The following is a 14,876-nucleotide window of genomic DNA, read 5'->3' as shown; positions in this document are numbered from 1 at the left end:
TTATTGCTACAGGCAACACACACACAAAGTGATAAGCTGCTGTGATGTATTCTTATGATACAGCAGTATATATTTTTTATAAATCATCTAGATGCATTTGGCAATCAAGGATTTCAAATAATCACCCCCCCAAAAAAAAAACCCCTTCATGTTCTGCCTCACTAAGCCATCCCAAGTTGCTATTCTATACCAAAATGGTTGCATTAGCAGCCTGCAATGAACAAAAGGCCTTTTATATATAGCCCTGGCAGCTCACATGCTGAATTTCAATGGTTCGTGTGATGTGGGGCAAATCACAATGGCCTTATAGGTTTGCAAGCCAGCCTTGCAAAAACTAGCCTCTAACTCTCCGCTTCTCTTTCCCAAGCCATAACAAATGAAACAGTGCAGCTACAGACAAGCACCAGATTGTTGACACAATGGCATATATAAAATGAGGCCGCAGAATTTGGGATCACAAGAATCTTGGCTTTTGTTTAAACGGGTTCAAGTTTCTTGTCCTCGCAGCTGTGAAGGTATGCTTGAAAGGGTGCAGGCAAAGTCTGCCGAAATCTCAGAAAGCTAGTGGATGGGGGCTTCCAGTAGTCACCTTGAATTTGTTTCCTGCCCTTCTCAATAACTAGCAAACCCAACAACGTGCAAAGGCATTAAAATAAAAGGATGGTGCAAAACAAGACAATTTGGAAAACCAATTAATTAATTGCCCTAACAGGTTTCAGGGAGGTGCAATTCAGACAAAAGACACCACACTGTTCCAAACAAATTTAAAGCTACCCTTCTTGGCTTAAAATTAAAATAAAACCTTCTGGGAAAACTACACAGATTTGCCGCACAGCAACCCAGTCTGAACATTATATTAAGTAGTATTAAAAACAAAATCAAACAATGGTTTAATGTGAACAAGTTCCCATGGACAGAGCCTGGTTTGTCATGACATTTAAATCCAGACTTGGTGGATTGCTTCATATATAATATAAAATAATTTATTATTTATACCCCACCCATCTGGCTGGGCTTCCCCAGCCACTCTGAGTGGCTTCCAACAACGTATTAAAATACAGTGGTCTGTTAAACATTAAAAGCTTCCCTAAACAGGGCTGCCTTCAGATGTCTTCCAAAAGTCTGGTAGTTGTTCTTCTCTTTGACATCTGGTGGGAGGGTGTTCCACAGGGCGGGTGCCACTACCGAGAAGGCCCTCTGCCTGGTTCCCTGTAATTTGGCTTCTCACAGTGAGGGAACCGCCAGAAGGCCCTCAGCGCTGGACCTCAGTGTCTGGGCAGAACGATGGGTGTGGAGACGCTCCTTCAGGTATACTGGGCCAAGGCTGTTTAGGGCTTTAAAGGTCAGCACCAACACTTTGAATTGTGCTCGGAATCTTACTGGGAAGATGCCCTGGGTTGACATCTTCACTGAGTTATCAACTTTGACCCCACAGTTTTGTCCATGGTTAGTGACCACCAGTATATATGGGCATATATACGAAGTTAGGATTTTTAAATATTTTAATTTTTTTTTCCACTGGCTTTACACATGCTTACATTGAATTGCATTTGCCATTTTACTACCCATTCATCCAGTTTGGACTTCTTTTGGAGCTCCTTGAAATCCCACTTTATTTTCGTCACCTTGAATGTTTTGCCATCATCCACAAACTTGGCTACCTTACTGCTCACCCTGAGCTCTAGATCATTTGGTTTAATACGGTGTACAAGCTTAATTCTGAACCCAACATATAAAGTCTCTGAAACACTGGCCAAAAAATATACAGGTGAAACTCAGAAAATTAGACTATCGTGGAAAAGCTCATTTATTTCAGTAATTCAACTTAAAAGGTGAAACTAATATATGAGATAGACTCATGACATGCAAAGCGAGATATGCCAAGCCTTTATTTGTTATAATTGTGATGATCATGGAGCACAGCTGATGAAAGCCCCAAATTAACAATCCCAGAAAATTAGAATATTAAATGAAATTAGCAAAACAAGGACTGCAAATAGAGCAATATTGGACCTCTGAGAAGTAGAAGAATGCATATGTACTCAGTGCTTGGTTTGGGCCCCTTTTGCATCAATTACTGCCTCAATGTGGCATCGCATGGATGCTATCAGCCTGTGGCACTGCTGAGGTGTAATGGAAGACCAGGATGCTTCAATAGCAGCCTTCAGCTCCTCTGCATTGCTCGGTCTCATGTCTCTCATCTGTCTCTTCACAATGCCCCATAGATTCTCTATGGGGTTCAGGTCAGGCGAGTTTGCTGGCTAATCAAGCACAGTAATCCCATGGGCATTGAACCAGGTTTTGGTACTTTTGACAGTGTGGGCAAGTGCCAAGGTCCTGCTGGAAAGTCAGCATCCCCATAAAGCTCGTCTGCGGGGAAAAAGCATGATGTGCTCCAAAATCTCCTGGTAGACGGCTGCATTGACCCTGGACTCAATGAAGCACAGTGGACCAACACCAGCTGATGACATGGCTCCCCAAATCAACACAGACTGTGGAAACTTCACACTGGACTTCAAGCATCTGGCATTGTGTGCCTCCCCATTCTTCCTCCAGACTCTGGGTCCTTGGTTTCCAAATGAGATGCAAAAGCTGCTCTCATCAGAAAAGATATTTGGGGAGCCATGGACGCAGGTGGCGCTGTGGGTTAAAGCCTCAGCGCCTAGGACTTGCCGATCGAAAGGTCGGCGGTTCAAATCCCTGCGGCGGGGTGCGCTCCCGCTGCTCGGTCCCAGCGCCTGCCAACCTAGCAGTTCGAAAGCACCTCCGGGTGCAAGTAGATAAATAGGGACCGCTTACCAGCGGGAAGGTAAACGGCGTTTCCGTGTGCGGCTCTGGCTCGCCAGAGCAGCGATGTCACGCTGGCCACGTGACCCGGAAGTGTCTCCGGACAGCGCTGGCCCCTGGCCTCTTAAGTGAGATGGGTGCACAACCCCAGAGTCTGTCAAGACTGGCCCGTACGGGCAGGGGTACCTTTACCTTTACCTTATCACTTTTTAAGTTGAATTACTGAAATAAATGAACTTTTCCAGGATATTCTAATTTTCCGAGTTTCACCTGTATAGTTAATTGTTGCGGGAATAATTGGTGGAACATTCACATGACGTCTTACTCTTCCCAGGGTTAACGCAAGCGAATCTCCCATAGCTGTACTCCTAGAATGGCTGAGTTATGGGATAAATTACCTTTTTGGATCAAATATCCCTCGTGCATTTCCTTAGACCGCTGAAGGTCCCAATTTTGAATAGCAAACCTTTATTAAATCACTTTCGGCAGCTACAATTCCCAAACACATAAAGGCCAGGCTTCATAAAACAAGCTAACAAAAACCATTTTAAGTTACGGCACCACTTGGATCTCTGAGATAAGGTAACAAAGGGCATCTTGTATTCAAACACTGAAACTTTTCTTGAATAAATAAACTCAATACTACCTACCAAAGGAACCCAATACGTGTAAAGAGCACCGAGCCTCATTTCAGGAACAAATTGAGAACAGGCCAGAAACAAGAAGTAGAGGTTGAAGAAGTACTTGAATTGGTTGAACAGCACCTAAGAGAGAGAGTGAGGAACAAGAAAGGCATTTGTAGCAGCACATCTAAGGTTAACACGGCTCACCATGGAAATGTTTAAGACAGCTTTTCGCAACCCGGTGCCCTCCCAAAGTTCTGGACTACAAATCCCATCAACTGGATGGAGCTGATGAGAGTTGTAGTTCAAAATATTTGGAGGATACCAAGTTGAAGGCTGTTCCAAGGCATCTAGTAACATTTTAGGAATTCAGCTAACCAGGAAAGCTTTAAGAAAAAAATGCAAACTCCAACACATTCCAGGACATTAAAGATAGGGAGTCAACTATGGCTCCCCCATCTATTTTTCCCATTATAGCACAGTTTAAACGCTGCATCTATACGGAAAGGACAGTGTGTCCATTGATACATATATCACAGGGAAAGAGGACTGAAATGGGAAAAGTCCCAATTTCAGTCCCTTCTCTTCCCTCCATTCAGTTGTGTTGGACTGGGAAATTCCTCAGCGACTTCTTCACTATTGTAGGCAACAGGATGGCTTATTGAAGCGTAGACAGGGAGAAGCAAAATTAAGCTTCACTTAAATGCAGAAGAGTAGATTGAGCCAATCTAGGTAACAGCTGCCTTAATTGCCCACTCCAAATAAACAACTGGCACTCAACACTCAAATATCAATAGAAGAGGAAAGCACACAGTTTTTCAACGTGGAATACATACCCCTGGCAGAAAAGTGAAAAAGTTGTACTTCTGGTTGTTGATCACATTGCGTGGGTATCGCTGGTCCCTCTTTTCTGGGTGGCCAAGCCAAACCGTTCGAGGCCTTGGGTCTCTTCTTCCACAACATCTTAGGCACTCGCAACATCTGTAGGAGGTGGGGGAAGTTTTAAAAATGTATTACATTGAGGACAGCTATCATAAGAGCCCTGTTGGATCAGTCCTTGGGTCCATACAGTCTAGGATTCCATTTTCAACAATGGCCAACCAGGAACCCCACAGGATGCCAAGAAGACAATGACCTTTTCCGGGAGTGGTCAGTACGATGGATGTTGTTGCAACTTAATAGGAAAGGGCAGGCTGAGTCATACCGACACCATATATCTAAAGCACTATGATATCACTTTAAAAACTCATGGCTTTCCCCAAAGAACTCTGGGAGCTGTAGTCTGGTTAAGTGTGCAGAGAATTGTTCGGCGATTCCTATTCCACTCACAGAGCTACAGTTTACAGAGCGGTTCAACAATCAATTCCTCTTCCCAGGCAACTCTGGAAGTTGTCTCATAGCCTTAAGACAAATGCTTCTTTTTGAGCTGAGCACTCCATTATTTAGTCTAATTCCTGCCTTCCCAACCCAGCACTGACCATATGCTTCCAACAGTATTAGATACATAAGCTAGGCACCAAATGGCTCCTAAACCAGGGTGACTGTCGCCAAAATGGAATGTCTAGTTGCCATTTTGGGGTCAGATGGCTCAAAAGTCGCATTTTTCAATGCAACTTTGGGGTTCCTGAAATTCTCTCTGATTGTGCAGATAAAATATCACAGATAGAATTCTACAAGATGTGTTGTTAGTGTGTGAAAAGAGACAAGATCCAAGGATCCCCAGGCATGTACCTCCAGATGGTGGAGACATCAGGCACCATCCTGGCGCTCGGGCATCTTCACTTGGTCGTAAGTGGCCAAGAGGCAGGTGCAAAATGCACCTGGTGAATTTCGAGTACTGCTTTGAAACGTATCATGAACATATCCTTGTATGTAGTGCCATACATGCAAAGGTCCATGAACAGGCACACTAGCATTAAAGAACAACAGAACTGGACCCTTGGACCCCACATCCTAAATCCACATGCAAATCCTGCATTGCGACAAAGCAGGAACTCTTCTTTCCATGCCATGTTAGGATGATGGCACAGAGAGCTCAGCCTCATAAAGGAAGTGTGGCCCCATAACAGTTCTCTGTAAAGAGGAAAAGGAGACATGAAATGGATAGGGCCTCAGGGCTCCAGCCATTAAAGTTTGTACCCTCTGAGAGCCATCCAGAGTGGCTGGGGCAACCCAGTCAGATGGATGGGATACAAATAATAAAATTATCACTATGAAAATTATGAGAGGCTCCATCCCATGACCTTCCTTGAGGACAACAAACTTGCTTAAACAACAAACAAACCCTAAAACTACACACAGCCAAGATTGTTACACCAGTACAGTATGATCACAGAATATACTTTGCTCCCAATTACCAGAATATAGACAATTACAGACAGGGTATAGACAATCAAATGTCGGGGGTCTGCTATTACCATAACTGAAATACATACCCTCCAACATTTCTCTGGTGAAAATAAGGACGGCCCATTCCATAATGATAATTTTACTATTTATACCCCACACATCTTACTGGTTTGCCCCAGGCACACTGGGCAGCTTCCAACATACATAAAAAATAAGAAAACATTGAACATTTTTTTTAAAAAAAACCACTTCCCTATACAGGATTGCCTTCAGAAGGCTCAGGGATTGGATAACTCCATACCCTCCAACATTTCTCCAATGAAAATAGGGTCAGCCTAAGGAAAACTGAGGGACACAGGTGGCGCTGTGGGTTAAAGCCTCAGCGCCTAGGACTTGCCGATCGAAAGGTCGGCGGTTCGAATCCCTGCGGCGGGGTGCGCTCCCGCTGCTCGGTCCCAGCGCCTGCCAACCTAGCAGTTCGAAAGCACCTCCGGGTGCAAGTAGATAAATAGGGACCGCTTACCAGCGGGAAGGTAAACGGCGTTTCCGTGTGCGGCTCTGGCTCGCCAGAGCAGCGATGTCACGCTGGCCACGTGACCCGGAAGTGTCTCCGGACAGCGCTGGCCCCTGGCCTCTTAAGTGAGATGGGCGCACAACCCCAGAGTCTGTCAAGACTGGCCCGTATGGGCAGGGGTACCTTTACCTTTACCTTTAAGGAAAACTGGGACATTCCGGGATAAAATCAGAAACCGGGACAGCTTCTAAAAATCAGGGACACCCCTGGAAAATAGGGACACTTGGAGGGTCTGGAAATACAGTCACACAACTGTGAAAAATGAACTTGACTCAGAGCATGTAAGCCACACCCTAGCCTCCCCTTGCGATCCTGGAGGAACAAGCACACTCCAGCATTCATCCAGGAATTCACCTGAACTTAGCTCTTAGGCAAATTCTCTCCATTCCTTTAAAGCCTTCGCTGCCCAGTAATCCCAGAAGAGGACTAAACTACTGATAAGGACGGAAAGCAGCTGCTTAGTTTTTGGGTTTTTAAAACGTAATTAGCTGCTTGCTTCTCCTCTTAAATACCCTGCGTCCAATCAGAGACTACCTTCCTGGTTGTTAATCAGGTGCCAGAAATTGCCAATGGCCACATCCAACCACTCTTTGAGCAAAGGCTGATTAAATGTTTGTTCCTGTGTGTCTGTGTTGAGAGGTATTTGTTTAGCCCCATTGCCTTAAGATTTCAGTCCTAAACACACTATTTAGGGAGTAAGCCCCACTGCAATTGGGGAGACACTTTTCTAAAAAAACATGCTTGGGATTCCACTAGATTCCACTGTCTCTATTAGGGTTGTCAGTTTTTCCCCTGGCCTCTGTAGCAGGGTCTGTTTAATCGCAGACATCAGCAGCTGATCTTAATCTGCACATTGTGAAAAATCCCAGGTTGATTTCTGGAGCTGAAATTGATGAAAAAGGCATAAGTGATGGTGAGGTGCTTTTTTAAACCTGATCAGATTGGCAACTGTAGTTCCTGTCTGCCTGCAGTAGCTGTTTCCTCAGTTCTGAATAAGAATGCTACCCATTTAACCCAGTGTTAAATAAGCACAGGCTTATTTCTCCATCTTTTCGGAAAGCTCCTACGTCCTCCAGAGCAGTGGCGTAGCGTGGGGGGTGCAGGGGGGGCCGGCCGCACCGGGCGCAACATCTGGGGGTTAGGGTTAGGGGGCGCAAATCCACGGGTTAGGGGGCGCAAATCCATGGGTTAGGGGGCGCAAATTACTTGCCTTGCCCCGGGTGCTGACAACCCACGCTACGCCACTGCTCCAGAGTAGAAAGCAGAGCAACAATGGGAACCTTTGACCCACAAGTTGCTGCTGAACTACAACACCCATCAGCCCCACCAATCATGGCCAGTGGCCAGGGGTGATAGGAGTTGTTGTTCAGCAACTGGACGGTGGGAGTTGTAGTTCAGCAACTCCCATGATGGGAGCCCCAAACATTCCCCACATTAGAGTGCTTGGGTCAGACTTTCTCAACCTGTGGGTCCCCAGATGTTGTTGAACTACAACTCCCATCACCCCTAGCTAGCAAGGCCAGAGCTTAGGCATGATGGGAGTTGTAGTCCAACAACATCTGGGGACCCACAGGTTGAGAACTGCTGGTTTGGGTTGAATCCCTACTCAGCTATAAATCTCACTGGATGGCCCTAGGCAAACCACGCCTATCTAAGCCTGCCTCACGGGGTTGTTAAAGGTAAAGGGACCCCTGACCATTAGGTCCAGTCGTGACTGACTCTGGGCTTGCGGCGCTCATCTCGCTTTATTGGCCGAGGGAGCTGGCTTACAGCTTCTGGGTCATGTGGCCAGCATGACTAAGCCGCTTTTTGCAAACCAGAGCAGCGCACGGAAACACCTATCTACTTGCACTTGGAGATGCCAAGCATGAGCTTAGCCAGGATTTATGTTGTGGAGGGACAGGACACCCACCTGCCCTCATCCTCTGTCTGGTTCTGTCTAGCAGATTCGGAACAAAATGTCTCAACAACAGTCGGGATGCCAGTTGTGTCGCTAGAATGCATCCATGTGACCTCGGTGAGCATTTCGATTTCAAATATTCCAATTGTTTTCTAATTTTAGGTAAGTGTTTTTATTTATTTATTTACTTGATTGGAGGGAGGAGCTGCCCCCCTTCCCTCCCCCCTGGCTATAGCTCATGATGCCAAGGATCAAATCTGGGACTTTCTGCATGCAAGTAAGATGGTCTACATCTCAGCTACAAGCCTTCCCTTATTGAATGGTTGTCAGATACTGGGTTCTGGAGGCTAGCCCTGTGCTCTGATTCTATTAATTTTGCTGTGGCCAAAAGTAAAAGGCTGCAGATTTCCCTCTGACCTCACCACCACCTGACCAAACCATCTTCACCAGTCTTAAGGACACAAGCAAAATACATGGGCTCCACCCTTCTTTTTACAATGTTTTGCTCACATAGCCTGCAGGGTATTACTGCAACACAGGTGAAGCTTGGGAAGGCAATAAAAACTTTTCTTTGTCAACAGATATATTGAACTCATCACAGCCCAGCAAAGAACCTCTTATTTCATAAGAGACCTAAGGGAAACTCTCATCAACAGTCTGTTCTAATACTTTTTGCCTCAACACAAAGATTAGCACCCCATTCTGTCCAGAACTTTATCCTCTCCCACACTTTAATTTGCATTCTTGTCCTTAACTCTCCCATCCTGAGAAAGAATTCAGCCATTTGCACACTGAAAAAGTGGGAATAACCCCCCCCCCCCCGGAATTCCTTGGGGCTTATTTCTGAGTAGACATGCATAGGATTGTAGTGTACATTTTGTTTTATCAGATGAACACAGCAAGCCATTGGTCTGGCTGATCCATCTGGGCCTTATGAAAGCTGCTCTGAACACGTTCAAAAAGTGACCTGGAAATTAAATGATAAAGTTTTAACTGAACTGCCAAAGCAGTTGTAACTTGGGTTCACAGTCACTGCTTATTTGATCTGAATACAATTGTTAAGTATGGATCTGTATACAATCTCAGAGTATGCAGTTGAACTTTGTCACCAAGCAACTGCCTTCAGTCAACACTGCCCTTTTAAAATGTGGGGTTTTTTGGGGGGGTATTGGGTTGTTGTTTGTGTTTTGATTATATATTTTTTGGTTTTATATTTTTGATTTTGTTCTGTGAACCGCCCTGAGGCCTCCGGGTATAGGGCGGTATATAAATTCAATAACTAATAATACGTAGATAACAATAATAATTAATAAATAAAAAACCATAGCGTACACTGCAGCACCCTTACAGCACATGCAGTTTAATGATTGAAACAAATCTCTTCCGTAATGGGCTGGTTTTGCAAAGGCTTGGGATACAGAGCAATGAAGCGAAACTCTCAAGCAGTTCATGTCTGAGGCTTAATTGCATTTTGTTTAACTTGCCAAAGCTGTAAGATCCAGAAAGTGGTAGGCTGAGCCACCTCCCCTTGATCGTAAAGTCAATGTTCCCTGTCACTCTCGTCACATCAATCATGATGAAAGTAAAAACAAATAAAACTAGAGCTGGAAAATGGAAGTAAATCCCTCATATAACTTTTGCCTGAGTAAATATATGTAGGGCTGGCTGCATGGCTGTAATCCTACATATGCTTACTTGAGAGTAAACATGCATAGGGTCAGGCTACAATGCTGCTAGCCCAAGAAGGAAGTTTCATTTAAGTACAAGAAACTTACTGTGAATGCATGTGTGTAGGAACCAGTTGCAGGGTTTTGTTTTTAAATACAAGTGTGCAATCCTGAACACAGAAGGCTTCAATCCTATCACACTTTGGAGGAAATTAAAATAAGTAGAACTAACTTCCAAGATAACAAAGATAGGATCAGACTGTAAGACTGCAGTCCTACACAGAGTAACTGTGTAGTCCTCCAGATTCAGGTAGGTAGCCGTGTTGGTCTAACGCAGTCAGAATCAATTAAAAAATTGTCCAGTAGCACCTTAGAGACCAACTAAGTTTGTTCTGGGTATAAACTTCCATGTGCATCTGGGTATCTGAAGAAGTGTGCATGCACACGAAAGCTTATAACCAGAACAAACTTAGTTGGTCTCTAAGGTGCTACTGGACATTAAAAAAATAATAATTGTGTAGTCCTCCATATGTCCCATGTCATTGGGAATAGTGGGTAGAAGAATGCAGTCTTACCATGCAATCCTATACATGTCTTCTCAGAAGTAAGATTTCCTTTGTTCACCTAGGTGTGTAAGTCTGCACCCTGAGCCTATTGATTTTTCTAGGATTAAACTTGTCTAAGGCTGCATAGGATTGGGTTGTTAGGAAAAGGTAGCCTATTGAGCAACCCTAACTTCAGCTCTTTCCTCACTTCAGTGAGCCCAGAGTGCTCACTGGAAGGACAGATCCTGAAGCTGAGGCTCCAGTACTTTGGCCACCTCATGAGAAGAGAAGACTCCCTGGAAAAGACCCTGATGCTGGGAAAGATGGAGGGCACAAGGAGATGACAGAGATGGTTGGACAGTGTTCTCGAAGCTACCAGCATGAGTTTGACCAAACTGCGGGAGGCAGTGGAAGACAGGAGTGCCTGGCGTGCTCTGGTCCATGGGGTCACGAAGAGTCGGACAGGACTAAACAACTAAACAACAACAAACTTCAGCTCTTATGCCCTGGCTCTTAGAGCAATCCCCAAAGAACTCAGTAAGGAGTAATTCTGAGTAAATGGGTGCAAACGGTTAGGCTGCAAAGGTTAATAATACACATCAATGTGATGTAATGGTTAGAATGTAGCAGCAGAAGCACAGAGATTCAGCCATGGGTGATCTTGGGCCAATCTCTGGCTGCATTCACACATAACACAAAAGTTATGGCTTATTTTAAGCATAGTTTGCTCGACAAACCACGAGTCATCTTACAGCTGAGCAAACATGCTATGGCTTGTTTCTCCAAAGCTTGATTTGTTTCCCATCTGCTCCTGTCTTGTGCCTCTGTAGCTTGGCGAGCATCTGGGGTGGAATTAGCCACCCCAGCTCAGCTCCTACAGAGAATATTTTTGCTCAATTGCCAACAACGTCCTTTGTGACCTGATCCTATGCAAATCTAGTGTGTTCTAAGAAAACACATTTATTTCACTGGGTTTAGGCAAACATGAAGAATCAGGATGTAGGGAACGAGAAGTAAAAAGATGTAGGGCTATGGGCATAGCTGGGTGGGGGGACAGAAGGGCAGCTGTCCCTCTCCCATAGATCAAGTAAAGCAATAGAAATACTTAACTAACTGACCAATCATGTTGGTTCTGCCCCCTCTAACAAAGTCCTGCTCCCCCCCCCCAACAAAAATCCTGGTTATGCCTATATTGATCCATGGGCTACTATTAAAATGAGGCTGCATTTTAAATTGTATTTTAACCCATATTTTAAATTGGGGTTCCGCCCCCCATTATGTTTTTATTGTAATTTTACTGGTGTTAGCTGCCCTGAGCCTTGCTCTGGCCAGGGAGGGGAGGGTATAAATAAAAATTTGTTATTATTATTATTAGTAGTAGTAGTAGTAGTAATAGGGTTGCAACTGTAAACACTCTTGGGGGGGGAGGAAATACCACTGAAACAAGCAGAAGTTATTTTAAGTCAGTGAAACTCAGGTACACCTTGAGTGGTATGAAGGGACTGTGTGGTCAAAGTCTCCCCTAACATGAAAGTGCCTGACATATAGAGTGCTTTCAGATACAGTGGTACCTCGGGTTACATATGCTTCAGGTTACATACGCTTCAGGTTACAGACTCCGCTAACCCAGAAATATTACCTCGGGTTAAGAACTTTGCTTCAGGATGAGAACAGATATCGCATGGTGGCAGCATGAGGCCCCATTAGCTAAAGTGGTGCTTCAGGTTAAGAACAGTTTCAGGTTAAGAACAGACCTCCAGAACGAATTAAGTTCTTAACCCAAGGTACCACTGTACATGGGTGCAGAGCCCCACAACCCAGGGTTCCCCTGAAACTATAAGCCAGAGAGTAGCAGCTGATGGGCACAAACAGCGCTGGAGTCAGCAGCTAGCCACCTTGAGCATTCCAGACTCTGCAGCAACTGACACTTGCCCTTTCTTTGTTCCTATATTTAAGTACATTTTATAATCAACAAGCCAGACACGTGCAGGTACTCATTTTATCAGGGCAGTAGAAGCAAACACCACAGGCCTACCCCTTGGGGACTGCAGCCCTGTGAACAACAGAAACAAACCAAACTACAGTGGAGTCTGAGAGCAGTCCTGTATAGGGAAGTTTTTAATGTTTGATGGTTATTTATTTATTTAAGCTGTCCAGAGTGGCTGGGGCGGATGGGCAGCATATACAACAACAACAACAACAACAACAACAACAACAACAACAACAACAACAACAGTGAGCAAGCCAAAACAGTACAAGTAGATTTACATTTGTAGTGTGCATACACCAACAATTTCATTCCTTGTAGTTATCATGGTCTTATTTAAAATACAAAACTAAGCATGCTCAGAATTTTGTTTTTATCAATCAGCAAGCATTTTTTTGTTTCTTTTTTCCTTTTTCTTTCTTTTTGCTTTAATGTATCAGGAATGTTGGTGTTTACTATCTGATCACTCCTGAATTTCCTATTCAGGAGAAGACAGATTTTAATATATCCATGATGAAAACTTTCACTTAAGCATTTAACAGCATATTGATTGCACTGTGTTGTTGCAACAGATTAAGATTCTGAATTTTTTAAATTCATGCCTCAAGGAGGAGCCGAGCTGGAAAAAAAGTGCATGAGAATCATGGGTTTGCAAGAACTCTTTGGAATTAACATTAGAGGGCCAATCTCCCAAAAGTGGATTTGGAGCCCAAATCCCAGCAGCCTCCATGCCTTTTGGGGTTGCAGGTGTCGTGTAGGGCAAAGGAAGATGTGGCAAACTTTCCTTCCTCGAAGTTTCTTAAATTAACTTATTCTAGAAACAATGCCTATGTCTTAGCTGGGTCTATTTGACCACAATATCAGATTAATAAGGTTCGTGCATTGTTCTCCATTGACATTTTGAAATATTGGTTCATGTCAGAGACACACTGGCCACAAGTGGGAAAAGCTGAAAAAAAATTACACATGCAATGGCTCACACGCACAGGTTAAATATCTACCAGTCTACCAAGAATAATGAGGCTTGTCTGTTGCACTGATTTAGGTAAGCAAATAACTTGCTGATTAGAAGCAAACTAAGCTCTGTTTAAGAAAGAGCTCAGCGCTTTCAACAGGTAGAACAGGAAACACTTTGGGGAATGGCAAACAATAGGGAAGGTAGTTTCATCTTATTTTTCAAAAAAGAAAAGAAAAGAGTATCACATTTCTTGCTTTCCACCTCAGTGCCTGCAAATAAGAATAAAAGAAATCTTATCTGCTAAGGAAATGCTTTTAGAATTCCACCCTCCAAAAAGGAAAGCAACATCTGGAAAAATCCAGTTAGAAGGAAAGAGTTAGGAAATGTTAGCTTTGCTTAAATCAGAATGCTCAACAGGCAGTGGAAAGATTAACTTTCATGAGCGGGTATTTTTCAGGCACCCTACTGAGAACAAAGACAAGATGATTTCCATGCCAGGTCAATATTTTTAAGGCTAAATATTTCAGTGGGGTATATTTAATGAAAGCCAATAGGTAAAATACTAATATTTAGATTTGGTACTGACTCTCAGCTTTTGGTTCTCAATAAGGATCTCTCCAAGGGATGTCAAGAGAAGCTGTGGTTTTCACTGGATCATAAAATCATGAAACTACAGAGCTAAAATGGTTCTCCAAAGTCATTTTGTCCAACCTCCTACTCAATGCGATGGTGCCCTCCAGATACTTTGGAGCGAAACTCCTATCATCCCTGACCATCGACCATACTGGCTGAGGCTGATGGGAACTGTAGGAGAAAACATACGGAGGGCACCATGTTGCCTACCCCTGGCTTACAAGGATGAGCAGGGTTGCCAGATTCTGATCTAGGGATCACTTCTTTGCATTCAAGAACCGAACACAACATTGTTGTTGTTGGCATCTGTCTGTCTTGAGAGAGTGTGCCTCCAAGGGTGAAGTCCAACTGCTGGAGACTCACAGTGCCTGCTATGTCTGTGGAGACTGGTAACTGGTAACTGCTGCCTCCTATGTTGTTTTTATTGCATTAGCAGCACTGAACTGACTTCTATGGGGCACAAGTGTGGGCAGTGTGGATGGAGATTCTGTGCTGCCCAGCAACGCCCCTTTCGGCCTTGCTGATGTAGCCCAAAGGAAAGCAGAGCAATACAGTGGTACCTCGGGTTAAGTACTTAATTCGTTCCGGAGGTCCGTACTTAACCTGAAACTGTTCTTAACCTGAAGCACCACTTTAGCTAATGGGGCCTCCTGCTGCTGCCATGCCGCCGGAGCACGATTTCTGTTCTTATCCTGAAGCAAAGTTCTTAACCTGAAGCACTATTTCTGGGTTAGCGGAGTGTGTAACCTGAAGCGTATGTAACCCGAGGTACCACTGTATGTTTAGCACCAATTTGGTTGCAGGAGTTGTTGGACGGAGGCGTACAAGGCACCATCCAACCATCTTAGGGACT

General features: G+C 44.2%; 1 protein-coding gene across 3 annotated transcripts in view; it reads right to left on the bottom strand.

Annotated features, from left to right (window-relative positions):
• The window catches only part of ATP9A (ATPase phospholipid transporting 9A (putative)), a 105,494-nt gene that overhangs the window by 73,109 nt on the left and 17,509 nt on the right, over positions 1-14,876 (bottom strand). For all 3 annotated transcript variants that reach the window (XM_079979008.1, XM_079979006.1, XM_079979007.1), the window contains exons 2-3: positions 4,247-4,391; positions 3,438-3,551 (exon numbers count right to left, since the gene is read on the bottom strand). In XM_079979008.1, coding sequence (XP_079835134.1) covers positions 3,438-3,551; positions 4,247-4,391 — 259 coding nt within the window. The remainder of the gene's footprint in view (positions 1-3,437; positions 3,552-4,246; positions 4,392-14,876) is intronic.

Source organism: Podarcis cretensis (genome assembly GCF_951804945.1).
Source record: "Podarcis cretensis genome assembly, chromosome: 6".
NCBI classification, from domain to species: domain Eukaryota; kingdom Metazoa; phylum Chordata; class Lepidosauria; order Squamata; family Lacertidae; genus Podarcis; species Podarcis cretensis.
Note: the sequence above shows the minus strand (reverse complement) of the source record. Positions and strands in the feature narration are given on the sequence as shown.